This window comes from Ipomoea nil, unplaced genomic scaffold, assembly GCF_001879475.1.
Source record: "Ipomoea nil cultivar Tokyo-kokei standard unplaced genomic scaffold, Asagao_1.1 scaffold0865, whole genome shotgun sequence".
Lineage (NCBI taxonomy): Eukaryota > Viridiplantae > Streptophyta > Magnoliopsida > Solanales > Convolvulaceae > Ipomoea > Ipomoea nil.
The window spans coordinates 1463476-1476382 of NW_017617293.1; the positions used below are offsets into that span (position 1 = coordinate 1463476).

General features: G+C 36.0%; 1 protein-coding gene across 1 annotated transcript; it reads right to left on the bottom strand.

The window, feature by feature from the left end:
- Positions 1-438: 438 nt before the first annotated feature.
- Positions 439-10988, bottom strand: LOC109178643 (L-gulonolactone oxidase 3). Its single transcript, XM_019328179.1, has 4 exons — positions 10554-10988; positions 8252-8594; positions 5676-5931; positions 439-1380 (listed from the first exon to the last, which is right to left on the bottom strand). Exons 1-4 carry the CDS (start codon positions 10913-10915, stop codon positions 551-553), a joined length of 1791 nt encoding a protein of 596 aa, XP_019183724.1. The 5' UTR covers positions 10916-10988; the 3' UTR covers positions 439-550.
- Positions 10989-12907: the final 1919 nt, after the last annotated feature.

A 12907-nucleotide genomic window follows, 5' to 3' on the forward strand; every position in this document is an offset into this window, starting at 1 on the left:
TTTAACGTCTCCAGGAAGTTTTGAGAAAGAAGTTCAGGATCGAGCTGAGATCTGTTACGATCCTCCTAAGCATTTGATCAAGTGGAGGGACAGCAGCGTCATGACATCTGCAATATCTTGAAGGTTTCTAATATATACCATCCCTTGAATCAGATATCTCTCTATTGTCATCTTCAATATCTTGAAGGTTCCCATTTGTCACACTTGGATTCCACTTTCTAAATCATCTCTTCTGTTTCACTTTTAACCAACCATGGTCCTTTCAAGAGGATCACGATTGGTTAAATTTCGAAACTTGAAGGACCATGAGTGGTTAACTTGGATCACGAATGGTTAAATTTGAAAGTCGAAGGACCACAAATGATCAATTTGAAAGTTTAAAATTAAACGTGGCAAAACCATTATACTCAGAGGACTTCAAATGGTATTAACTCTATATAAAATTCATTCCAAATAGATAGACGGATATATAGATACTCATTCCAAATGTGTATTAACTTTAAAGTTGGATGGGGGGAGTGTTGTTATTTAGAAAATGAGTGTCACATAATCAAGAAACGGAGTTTTTCCCCAAATAAGTGCAGACACGAGCATCCTTGTACACAACTCCCGGCCGGCAAAAGTAGCCGTTAGAAGGGCTGCAATGTCTGTCTTCCGAACACACACACAATCCCTCTAAGGCACAACCATCTCCTTTAACGCCGCCGCGGCCCTTCCCAAACACTACCTCGTCCAACCACTCCCCGGAAAACACGTTGTCGGGATCCAGTTCCTTCTTGGCCGCCACAAACTTGTCGAAACCTGGGTACTTCCCCCGCACGCCGGCAAACGCCACGTCCCGATTCTTCCCCCAATGCGGCCTGGCGCCGTGCTTGAAGAACGCCAGCTGCTCCACCTCCTCCCAGACATCCTGGCTCAGCCGCGGCGTCACGGCGTCGTCGGCGCGGTAGTAGTTAATATCCACCACCACCGAGTCCTCCGGCGGGCCCAGGTGCGCCGCCGACGCCTTCACGAAGCGTATGAGGAACCCGTTGTACGTGTCCGCGCCGCAGAAGCTCTGCGGCTTCGCCGCGTCGCGCAGCTTCTTGACGTCGCGTATGAAGTCCCCGAAGTTGGCGGCGGGGATGATGGCGGTGGTTTCGTAGAAGAAGAGGCCGTTGATCCTCGGATCCCAGGCGCAGGAGGTGAGGCTGTCGGACGGCGACGTGTAGAGACATGAACCCGAGGTTTGCATCTTGCCTTGTCGGCCCACCACCGGATATCCGGTGAAGAGGACGCCGTTGTTCTTCAATCCGTTTGCCATCAGTTTCTTGGCCGCCATGAATGTGCTCGCCGACATGCATTTTCCGTTCGCATCTCTCCTCTTTTCGAACCCTTTTTCTGCACCATAATTAAACATCCATAATACACTCACAACTATATACTTCTTTGGTAATTAAAAGAAGGGAAATTACCATTTTCCTATTTCAATTTTCCTCCCTAGCATAACCAATTATACCATGGACTAGGTATGGACTCTGGTCCAAAACTAAATTTGTACAGGCCGTTGACACATAAACTTTTAACGCAAATTATGCCGTGGAAACGTTGTTCACCGTGAACGGTGAACACAAGTCCAAACGACGTCGTTTTTAGGCGAAAAAAAAAATAGCTAATGTGCTGTTAACGGCGTGCGTTTAATCAAATTATGAATTTTCTGTTATGAGATTATGAATGCAATGTAAATTCATAATCTCATAACAGAAAATTCATAATCTCATGGTTTCAAAGTGAATGTGTAGGCATGGTTCCAAAGTGAATGTGCAGGCATGGATTCATAATTTATGAATGTCCGTGATTTCGGACGGGAAGGTGTAGGCATGGTTCCAAAGTGAATGTGCAAGCATGAATTCATAATTTATGAATGTCCAAAATCATTGCTCACCTCAAATTAAAGTGAAATCGCGAAATGTGAAAATGAAGAAGAAAAGTCACGCAATTAATTAAGGAAAAAAAAAAAAAAAGATAACCGTGTTCACCATGAATGGTAAACACGGTTCCATGGCATAACGATTGAGAACCAATATCTTATATGTCTACCATTAACATATTTCGTACTTGCACTTAACAATTAATTGAGTAAATTTCAATTTTGATCCTATGACTATTGAGGTCTTGTTACTTGTAATTCACGAACTTTAAAAACTATTAATTTAGTACCTTAACTATTCAGTTTTTATCATATCAATTTTGATTATTATTCCGGCCAAATTGTTCGTCGAATCTCACCGAAAAATATTAATAGGTAAAATAATGAGGGTATTTTAGTTATTTTACTTCTGTTTTCTTTCTTCTATGATGAGTCCATCTCAGCTACCATGTTTCGCTGACGGCTGACTTTTTCCTTTGTTTCTCAACTGCATCTTTTTCAATGAGGTCATTTGTTAAACTAGTATAAGCTCTTTGAATCAATCTGTACAATTGCAAAGTAATCATCTTTGCTCTAACCCCTCACAAAATCAACATCATGGTCTTCTGCAAACTCGCATCTTTTTTGCTCTAACCCCTCAAAAAATCAACATCATGGTCTTCTGCAAACTCGCATCTTTTCACGAAGCTCATGGATTTATCGGGCTTGTATCTTATATTATGCAGTAAATTGGCTCTTTCTAGTTTCGATCTAAAACAGCCCCTCCTTAATCGCATTAATTCATAGTATGTAGTCTATGTTTCCAGTCTCTCCGGAAGCAGCCCCTGCTTCAATCCTTGAATTTTCATGGCGAAAGAACAGAGTTTTTCAAAAATTTTCCGGTACTGCACATTCTGACGTTTCCACAGATGTCCACTGTGAAGCACCTCAAGGCTTCTTGGCCTAGTGCTACACGCTTAGAGCCTCCACGACTTACCTATGTGGAAACGTTAGAATGTGCAGTACCGGGCTCTACGACAGACCTCTGTGGAAACGTCAGAATGTGCAGTACAGAGAAATTCCTGAAAAACTCTGATATGTTCTTTCGCACGAACATTCAAGAACTGAAGCAGAGGGTTGTTTCCCGTGAAACTGGAAACGTAGACTACTATGCATTAATGGGATTAAGGAGGGGCTATTCAAGATCGAAATTGAAAAGATCCAATTTACTGCTTAATATCATACACAACCCCGATAAATCCATAAGTTTCGTGGAAAGATGCAAGTTTACATACAACCAAGATATTGATTCTGTGAGGGACAGAGCAAAGATGACTGCTTTACTATTGTACAAATTGATTCAAAGAGCGAATACTAGCTTAACAAAGGCCCTCATTGAAGAAGACGCAGTTGAGAAACAAAGTAAAAAGGTCGTCGCCGCCGGATCTGAAACACGGTAGCTGATATGGACTTGTCGGAAAAGAAAGAAAAGAGAAGTAAAATGATTAAAATACTCTCATTATTTTATCTATTAATATTTTTCGGGAACAAATTGCACTTTTGGTCCTGTGAGTATTAGGGTACTGACAATTTGAGTACGTGACTTTCAAAACTCCCAATTTAAACCTTTAACTATGCAATTTTTAGCAGATTTGGTCTTCCGGGCCAAATTGCTGGCCAATTTTGGCCGGAAAAACATAAATTGTTTTTTGACGAGGGTAAAATTGTCATTTCACTCTCTTCTTCTTCATTCACCCCTTCTTCTTCGTTCTTCTTCTTCTTCGTTCTTCTTCTTCTTCATCCTTGCACGAAGTATATAATTTCTGGGTTTTCTTTTTGGGAATGGGTTTGTATTTATACCTCTCAGAAAACTTTAAAAAAGAAAAAAAATCTTTATTTTTTTAACCTTTCAAAATTTCCTTTTACCTGTTGAGTCTTCGTATGTTGTGTTTTTTCCAGTACTATAATTCTTCTCCTGCTTCTCAATTTTGGTTCATTTGAGGTATAAAGTTTTACCCCCTTCTTTTTGTCAGTTTCAAGAATCTATGCTTTAACAAGAATTATAATTTATAATTTTCTTTGCTTTTATCAGTTGAATTTTCCAGTTTGATTTTCTTTTTCCCATTATGCAAATATCCTCCTTCAGTCTTTTTAATTTATCCTAAATTAATTATTATGATTATTTTTGTATCTGTGATAGTTATGGCTTAATCTGAGGAGGGGTGGGAAGATTCTTCTTTTGAAACTCTGAGCTTATGAGTATGGAGGGGTATATCAGAGTACAGATTGAAAAGGTTCCCTTTTATGGAAAATGGGATCTAGTGCAAGGATGAAGAAGACTCAACCGTTGGCGACACGGACAGGATCCGGGGAATTTCCGGCGGCGAGATGCGGCGCGTGTCCATTGGCGTGGAGGTAATCCATGACCCAGCAGGATTTATTTGCCGCGTAATCCATTGGCGTGGATGTGCTCCCAGTGCAAGGATGAAGAAGAAGAAGAATGAAGAAGAAGAAGAACGAAGAAGAAGGGGTGAATGAAGAAGAAGAGAGTGAAATGACAATTTTACCCTCGTCAAAAAACAATTTATGTTTTTCCGGTCAAAATTGGCCGGCAATTTGGACCGAAGGATCAAATCTGTCAAAAGTTGCATAGTTAAAGGTTTAAATTGGAAGTTTTAAAAGTCACGTACTCAAATTGTCAGTACCCTAATACTCACAGGACCAAAAGTGCAATTTGTTCTATTTTTCGGTGAGATTTGGGCGGCAATTTGGCCAGAATGACCAAAATTGATAAAAATTGAATATTTAAGGTACTAATTTAACATTTTTTTAAAGTCGTGGATTGCAATTAACAAAACCTCAATAGTCATAAGACCAAAATTGAAATTTACTTCAATTTATTTGTGTATCATGTTATGTGTTTGTAATTACCATGTCATGTGCCTTCAATTTGTTCGCAGGTACACTAATTGTTATGTGCAACTATAGAATGTATTAACGGCAAGACACAATTTTTGAATCAAGGTTCACAATGTAATATAAACTCTGGTCCATAATATAACAATTGAGTATACCTATGTTAGTATCAATCCCCCTGCCAATTTCATCTTATTTTCACCACACCTAGCTAGTACCAACGCCAGTGAAATTAGCAAGGGATAATTTCATCTTATTTGGATTGAGTTAATTACGAGAAAAATTAGGAGCTGAGTATAAAATTTCAATAGAATCAAAACAAAACCCTAAAACGAACGTAACAGGAATTTAACAATAAGGTAACTAAGGAACCAAATTGATAACGCTGACTAGCTAAATTGTAAAATGGCAACAATATAATTGAAGGGTTAAAAGTGTAATATTTTTATTATAAATAGTATTGTAAAAATCAACTTAGGCGTCTTTTAGTTGGCTGACCAATTAATCGGCTAACTAGGCACTTTAGACCCTGAATCGATCGAGCTGAGCGCCAATTTAGCTGAGTCGAGGGTTTAACTCGATCGAGTTGGCGCTCAACTCGGCCAAGTGATTTTTTTGCCTACTCGGCTACTGCCTTCTATATTTCTCCAGCCATGTACGTACTCAACTAACCATTTAACAAATGCAGACTATGCAGTTGACTAGTTTGGAGAATATAACAGTATAACAATTCTTAGTCCTGAGTGGGGAAAGTGGATACGATATACTCGGATTACTAGACACCGCCTAAACACTCTAGGCACTAAACAGTAACACCCGAAACATTTAATTAAAAAAAAAAACTGCAAAGCAACAAATTAAATTAAAGTACCTGCGGCTCGGATGGTCTTGGTAAGTAGAACAAGGTTGGGTTGAAATCCTATGAAATCATTGACGCCATCTCCGGGTGTGTTTAAGGGAACTCTATCATCGTATCTGTAGACTGCAATGTTTTTGGAAGGATACCATTGAAGGTCTCCAAATTCATGCTTCTTTGCATGCTCAATATACTCATTTTCTAGACCGTTATCATTAGTGAAATTGAAGGTTATGCTTCGTTTGAATGCTGGCTCCAATAATAATGTCACCTGTAAATTTTAATTTAATTTTTAATAATTAATACACAACTAAATTCACACGTACTGCCAAACATATATCAATTTGCGTGGACCGTGGTCCATATATTTGTATGGACCAAGGTCCAAAACCATACTCAAGTACATTATTATAACTTCTTCTCCCAAAAGGTTAAAGTCCCCAACCCGACATAGCATTGTGAGAAGTTGTAAATCACGGTGACTCAATGGTTCAACAGACACCACTATGGACATAATTCTTACATTATCACCGCCGAGGTTCGAACCTTTGATCTCTTCTCCCAAATACTGCCCACTAAACCATTGAGTTAAGCCCATTCGGGTACATTATTATAACTCATAACATATTAAAAATACAAGTCACAACTATTCATATTTGTTAGTTATATATGTAAATTAGTTCACGCAATTGCAAGTTACTCATTTAAAAAAAAAAAACTAAATTAAATAATAAAATATTTAATTAGTACAAAATATTTTATACAAATCCAAGTAAACTAGAAACCATATACATACGTACATATGGTGAGCAACTGATCAATATTTATTACCTACCAATACTACTAATAAATAATGGTAGAAGATTATTTTGTTTTCACGTACTTTCAGCAAAAGTATTTTTGCTTTTAATTAAAAGCTATCAAAGGTGTTTTAAGTCTAAGTCACAATTTTTTCGAGTAAATATTAAATTTTTTTGGGTACAATCTGAATTAATCTCATAATAAAAAGAATATATAGATTTCATATGCAAAACGCCAAAAATCACAAATTAATCAAATTATGGAATAAAGGTCAAATATGCTATTAAAATACAGAAAAAAATTATAATTATGTTGAATGTTGGGTGGCAACTTGAAGGGACAATAGGCCAAGTCTAGTATCTTGCCTTCGAAACGTGCTATTGACTATTACACAAATATACATACAGGAATAAAATTGTACATTCTCTACTAGCTATAGTTGTCGTCATATAATAGTAAGTGTTTAAACCTGACAATTCATATCAGAGAATATCACAAGTTCAAAATAAAAATCTAGCCCCCCTTTGCCCCTCCCCTGCCTTCTTCGATCTCTAGCCAAAACGAGGGGAGGGCTTGGGTTTTTCTTTTTTAAAAAAATATTATTTATTTTATTTTATTTAAAATTTAAAATTAAGTTTGAAAAATAATTTTTAAAGTAGGATAACTGTCATGTCAACCAAATCGAGAGAACATGTCACGTCAACCAAACAAGTATACGTAGGTGGCAGTTTATAATGAATGAAATTGTGTACATATGTCTATATGAAAAATATTTCAAAGTGATTATGACAGATTGATAACTTAATAATAACTTTTAATAGGACCATTTTTTCACGATTGTTATATTATATACTTTTATTTAATTAGTTTGAAAAATGTGGCCAGGACTATGTGGTCTAATGGTACCCGTGTTAGACTTCTATTTGGAAGATTATAAGTTCAAGTCTTGGTGGAGGCGTTATCGGTTCTTTGTGTTTCAGTAGGTTGAGAAAGTATATGAACTGATATTACAATGTAATAGAGCCAGTAACTTTTTATACTTGTATAGTTTATTTTTAGTCACACCTAATCCTTTCGTATAACATTTCTCTCAATTCTTGGATAATATAAAATTTTAAGAAATGGGATAAACCTAAACTAAACACACCCTAAAAACTCTATAGTTTGGTGGCTTAGATTTGATATGATATATTTAATATACAAGTTTAGATCCATTCTTTTTACGTATATAAATCGTCGGTATATGATGTGATAAAATAAATAATTAAATAACTTTACACAGAAATTATATCAGAGACTCAAATACATAAAAATAATATTCTAAGTGTATATATATAGCACACTCTTGTTATATTTGGCTCGTTAATATTTCTTTCCACACATCAAAGACTAATCATATTTGATAACTATTTTCCTATAGTTTGAACCTACTTAATTGATATAAAAGAAACTCGCGTCATTTCATTTATGCCCCATAAGTATAATTAGGCACACGAGGGTTAGCTCACTGGTTCAATAAATAATATTTGGGAGAAAAAATTAAAGTTGGAAACTCAATAGGGATTATGTCAAAGTGCACAGATCCCTTGTGTACACAGACGTACATTAGTTGATCATACCGCCTGCTAAACTACTAATGAGTTGTCGTGATTTATATTCTCTACTAGGCTGAGGCATAGGGGACCTTGAGATTGGGGATTCAAGATTTTGGAGAAGAATATTTTAAATGTACACTAAACACATACATAATAATTTATTTAGAGTGTTATTAAGGAAGTAAGTGTACTGACCTTAGAAATAACGCCGAGCAATCCCAAAGAAACTTTTGCGGCGTTGAACAGAGGGTCCTCCGCCGTGAGCCTCACCACTTTTGCATACCCTTCTGACGCCGTCGCCGGGACGACAAGGCTGATCCCAATCACGTGTTCATGGACCGCTCCGCCCTTGCCCCACCACGAGCTGCCGTGCGCCCCCGTGCTTACAACTCCGGCCACCGTCACGCCCTCCCAATACGGCGACGCCACCAAGCTCAGCCCCTCCCCTTCCACCCTGTCTATCAGTGCCCTCAGTCCCACCCCCGCGTCCGCCGTCACCGCCCGATTCGCCACGTCCACATCGATACTTGAGTTGTACCTGTCGTCAGTACAACCAAACATAATTAAATACTATCATGTTCTCTTTACTGTTATCTATAGTTCCAAATAAGTGATTAGATAGATATAAAACACATACTATATATCTTGCAGGGATGGGGCCAGAAATTCGGGTGAGGGGGGCAAAGAAGTAGAGATGGAGTCAGAAATTTTTTTGGCAAAACATTAAAACAAAAGAGATAATTAAAAAAAAAAAATAAATTAATTAATTTGATAAAATAATTCGAATAGAAAACACATTATGAATTACATATTATCGCGTTATTAATATAAAAGAATATTATATATAATATGTGTGTGTATTTTTTTTTTTGGTGATGATAATATGTGTGTGTATTAAATATTAAAAAGCTATGAAAAACACTGTAAAAATAATATGTTAATACTAGGATTCAAATCTTTAACCTTTATAATTCTCAAACATGTGCTCTACCAACTAATCTAACTCATTCTTGTTAACATTTAATAGTTTTTTTATACTAATACTAAAACTTGTACTATATATACATATATACATAAAAAAAAAAAAACTATATAGGGGGTGGGGGTGGGGTGAGGGGGGCAGCCTCCCCCCGTCCCCCTTTGGCTCCGTCCCAGCTTTCTTGCATTATAGTTACCAACTTATAAATTATCTGATCAATTTGGTTAGCGTTAGTTATTAATTTTTTATATTTTCTAAGTTTAAAGTATGCCCACCAACTTCCAAACACCTTGTCCTCAAATGACATCAATGTCCCTCTCCTTAAGAGAATGTTACTTCGGCTCGGTGCTGAAATATTGACTCTTTGGGCGCAATAGATAAAAATTGTTACAATGTACAGAATTAAGTCAAAAACTTGTGTGAGATTGTCTCACGGTCTCCATCTGTGAGACAGATCGAATATTTAATTAATGAGTTTAAAGATCCAACTCATTAATAAAAAATAAAAAATATTCAACTCGTCCACCGATTAAGACCCTCTGAAACAGTGTCACAAAAATGTTACCCTAGAATTAAAAGCCTTCACGTTGTTTAAAAAAATTATTGTAAAGTATTCACTTATTTTGCCTCGTATTTTCTACTTTTTAATTTACAATTTCTTGTTGGTGTATCATGTTTTTATTATTAAATATAAATCAATTAATACGTAACATGTTTATTGTACTGTCAAAGAATATATACTTTTTTTTTTTTTACCTAACTTACAGAAACATAAAAATTTTCAGCCATCATTCTTGGTCGATTTCCAACTACTCCAAGATAATAATGATCGAAAATAACAACCACTTTTTTGAGGCTGTAAGAAAGATAGGAATAGTTCATAAATTTCATCCAGTTTTTAGGGCGGTCAAAAACCATGACCAGAAATAACGAGTTTTATTACAACAATTTACTTTTTAAAAAAAATTAAAGAATATTATACCATGAATGAAACCCATGTTTTAATTTATGAATTTTATAGCTTAAAATTCCTCAACATTTCACATAAAAATTCTGTATTTAAAAAAAAAAAATCAATGTAGGGGATATTTGTTACTAATTTTAATTTTCTCACTTAGATTAATAAAACTTGGAATTGGAAAAAATTGACTTTCAACCAAAAAAAAAAAAAAAAAAAAAAAAAAAAAGAGGAAAGTTTTTAAAAATAAAAATAATAATTTAAAAAAGAAAAAGAGAGAAGAAAATTAAATGAGTTTCAACTAGCTTGTTTGGCTGACTAGTCATGCACTCTCGTCCCTTAAAAAGGTCGGCGTTCGAACCCTTTCTCATATGAAAAAATTAATTTGGTCAACACTTTACCCTTTAATTGGATAAGTCAAGTGCAAATGCACTCTCGTCCCTTAAAAGAGGTCCAGAGTTCAAATCTCTTCTTAATTTGGTCAGCACTTTACCCCTTAATTGGAATAATAAAGGGTCCTCTAACAAAAAAAAAAAATAAAAAAAAATGGGTTTCCTTACCTTTCAGTGCTAATGAAGATCGTATCGACACCATTGGTGGGGCAAGCCAACTTAGGAATACTGTGCGAAAACCTCGTCACCACCTTTATCTTCTCATTTCTCCGGTGGGCATCCGCCACCGCCGCCCGGAGCTCCTCCTCCGTCGTCGGGAACACGGCTCTCGGCGATCGGCACTCCTTCCTGTCGCCCCACACGCCGTAAGAGTTGTAAAGCGTGCACCCCGTTGCGTTGCACTGGAGAGGGTTCTGAGGCGGCATCGCCACCGCGATGGAGATCACCACATTGGCCCAACACCAGAGGATGATCGCCGGAGACAGGCCGCCGCCGCCGCCGGGGAGGTGGTTCGCCATCATGGATGACATACGGAAGTTTTTTTTATGCTATTATGGAATAAGGATTATAAGGTTTCCTTAATCTTTTCTAGGATTGTGTGTCTTTTCTTTTATGGAAGTTTGATGAGATTAAGGAATACTATCAGCATTTATGGAAAGAGAATAATGCTTGAAAGGCCAGGAAGTCAATATTATTTATTTTACCTTTTTATTTATTATATTACTTGAATTGGAGTCCACGACATGCAACGATCCATCCACATTATTATTATGTATAAATTTTATTTATTTTTTTATTTCTTGTGATGAAAAGATAAAAGCGTCCCATCTTATAAGATTGTAAATGAGTAAGTTATGGTGACTTAATTGATCAATAGAAGCTAATTTTTTAATCACTGCTAGGGTTTGTTTTTTGAATTTTTGTAGTTTCATTCTTGTAAATAAATGAAGCCCCACTAGAAGTATAATCATGCTCAATTAATTAGGAGAGAAAAGTGGAAATTTAATTGCAACATTAGTAATCAAAAAATTTTGGGAGAAAGTTGTAAAATTAATGGAGGAAGGACGAATCTTGCCCTCTTCAATAGTGGTGTGCGATTTGGAAAAAAAACTAATGATTTTTAGGCAAGATAAAAATATGTGTGAAGAAATGTGTGCTTAATTGCATTTTTTTTTTTAAATTTCTTAAGCAGTCAAGTCAAAATAGATATTGGGCCCTCTAAAATTGAGGCCCTGTTGGCCATTATGCACGAGCCAAAAATCGGCCTTGATTATTGCGTACAAGGAGCCCTCTCATTATTTTAAGGGATTGCTCCCAATTGTCAATTTTTTTATTTTTTTTTTAATTTTCCCTTCATAAACAGCTGCAAGCGTTTCACCATTAAGATATGACGTCAATTGTTACATAAGTGTGTATATATATATATATATATATATATATATATATATATATATATATATATATATATATATATAAAGTTTCACCTAGTTATAATTTTTACATAATGGTAACTAATTGAGGTTCCTGTGCGAACAGTGTTTTTCGTGCGAACGTGCGATCATGCACCATTAGGTTGGTATATATGCACCTTAAAGTGTCTGAAAATACACCATTATATATGGTGCCTTTTTTTTTTTGGTGTGTGATGCATTATTCTGATGCATTTTCGAACACTGTGTGATACATTTATGCATAGAGTCTTTATGCATACCTAACTATGCAATTCGCACCGACCGGACGGGAGGCCCTGTCCTCATTTGAACTAATATATATATATATATATATATATATATATATATATATATATATATATATATATATATATATATATATTTACCATTTTACCATCGAAACGCACATGACATTGACCACTATGTAAGTAGAAGGAAATAGAGTTGTCTCTTCGCTACTAATTATAATTTTTGACATAGTAATAAGCGTTTAATTTGATAATTAATATAAGAACAATGCACATGTATAACTTTTGACATATGCGCTTACTTGTGTGAAAGAACTTTCCTCCTAAACAAAATCTGCACTTGTAGTATCGAAATTAATGCACATATATTTACTCCATTGACTTTGAAATTACAGGCACATGCATATACTTCAATGTATTTAAATTTGCTGGCTAGCTGCAGATATATTCAATGTTTTAATTGATTGTTATTCTTATATTCAGTACATATGATGAATCAGATCACTCCATTGACTATAGATGCAAAATCATGTGATCGATAAATGATCCTCAATGCTATCTTACCCCACTAATATATTGTAACATGCCTGCAACTATCAACCATCGTCGCTTCCTAGGGTGAGATTTAACAGGGCGTTTGGTTGGAGGGATTTTAAATTCCCTTCCCACTTAATTCCCACCTAATTCCAAAGGCCATTAAATTCCGTAGTTTGGTTGGAGGGAATTGCAATTCCTTGGAATTGCAATTCCCCCGTTTTTATGGAATTAAAATCCCATGTCCCCCTGGTATTTTAATTCCTAGGAAAAAAAGATAGTGATGAGT

What these genes read in the sequence shown, in the direction of transcription:
- LOC109178643 (XM_019328179.1), bottom strand. Translation starts at nt 10,915, where the DNA reads ATGTCATCCATGATGGCGAACCACCTCCCCGGCGGCGGCGGCGGCCTG. An exon ending in ATCTTCATTAGCACTGAAAG is followed by an intron (nt 8,595 to 10,553) that starts GTAAGGAAACCC and finishes TACTGACGACAG; the next exon opens with GTACAACTCAAGTATCGATG. An exon ending in TGCTCGGCGTTATTTCTAAG is followed by an intron (nt 5,932 to 8,251) that starts GTCAGTACACTT and finishes TAAAATTTACAG; the next exon opens with GTGACATTATTATTGGAGCC.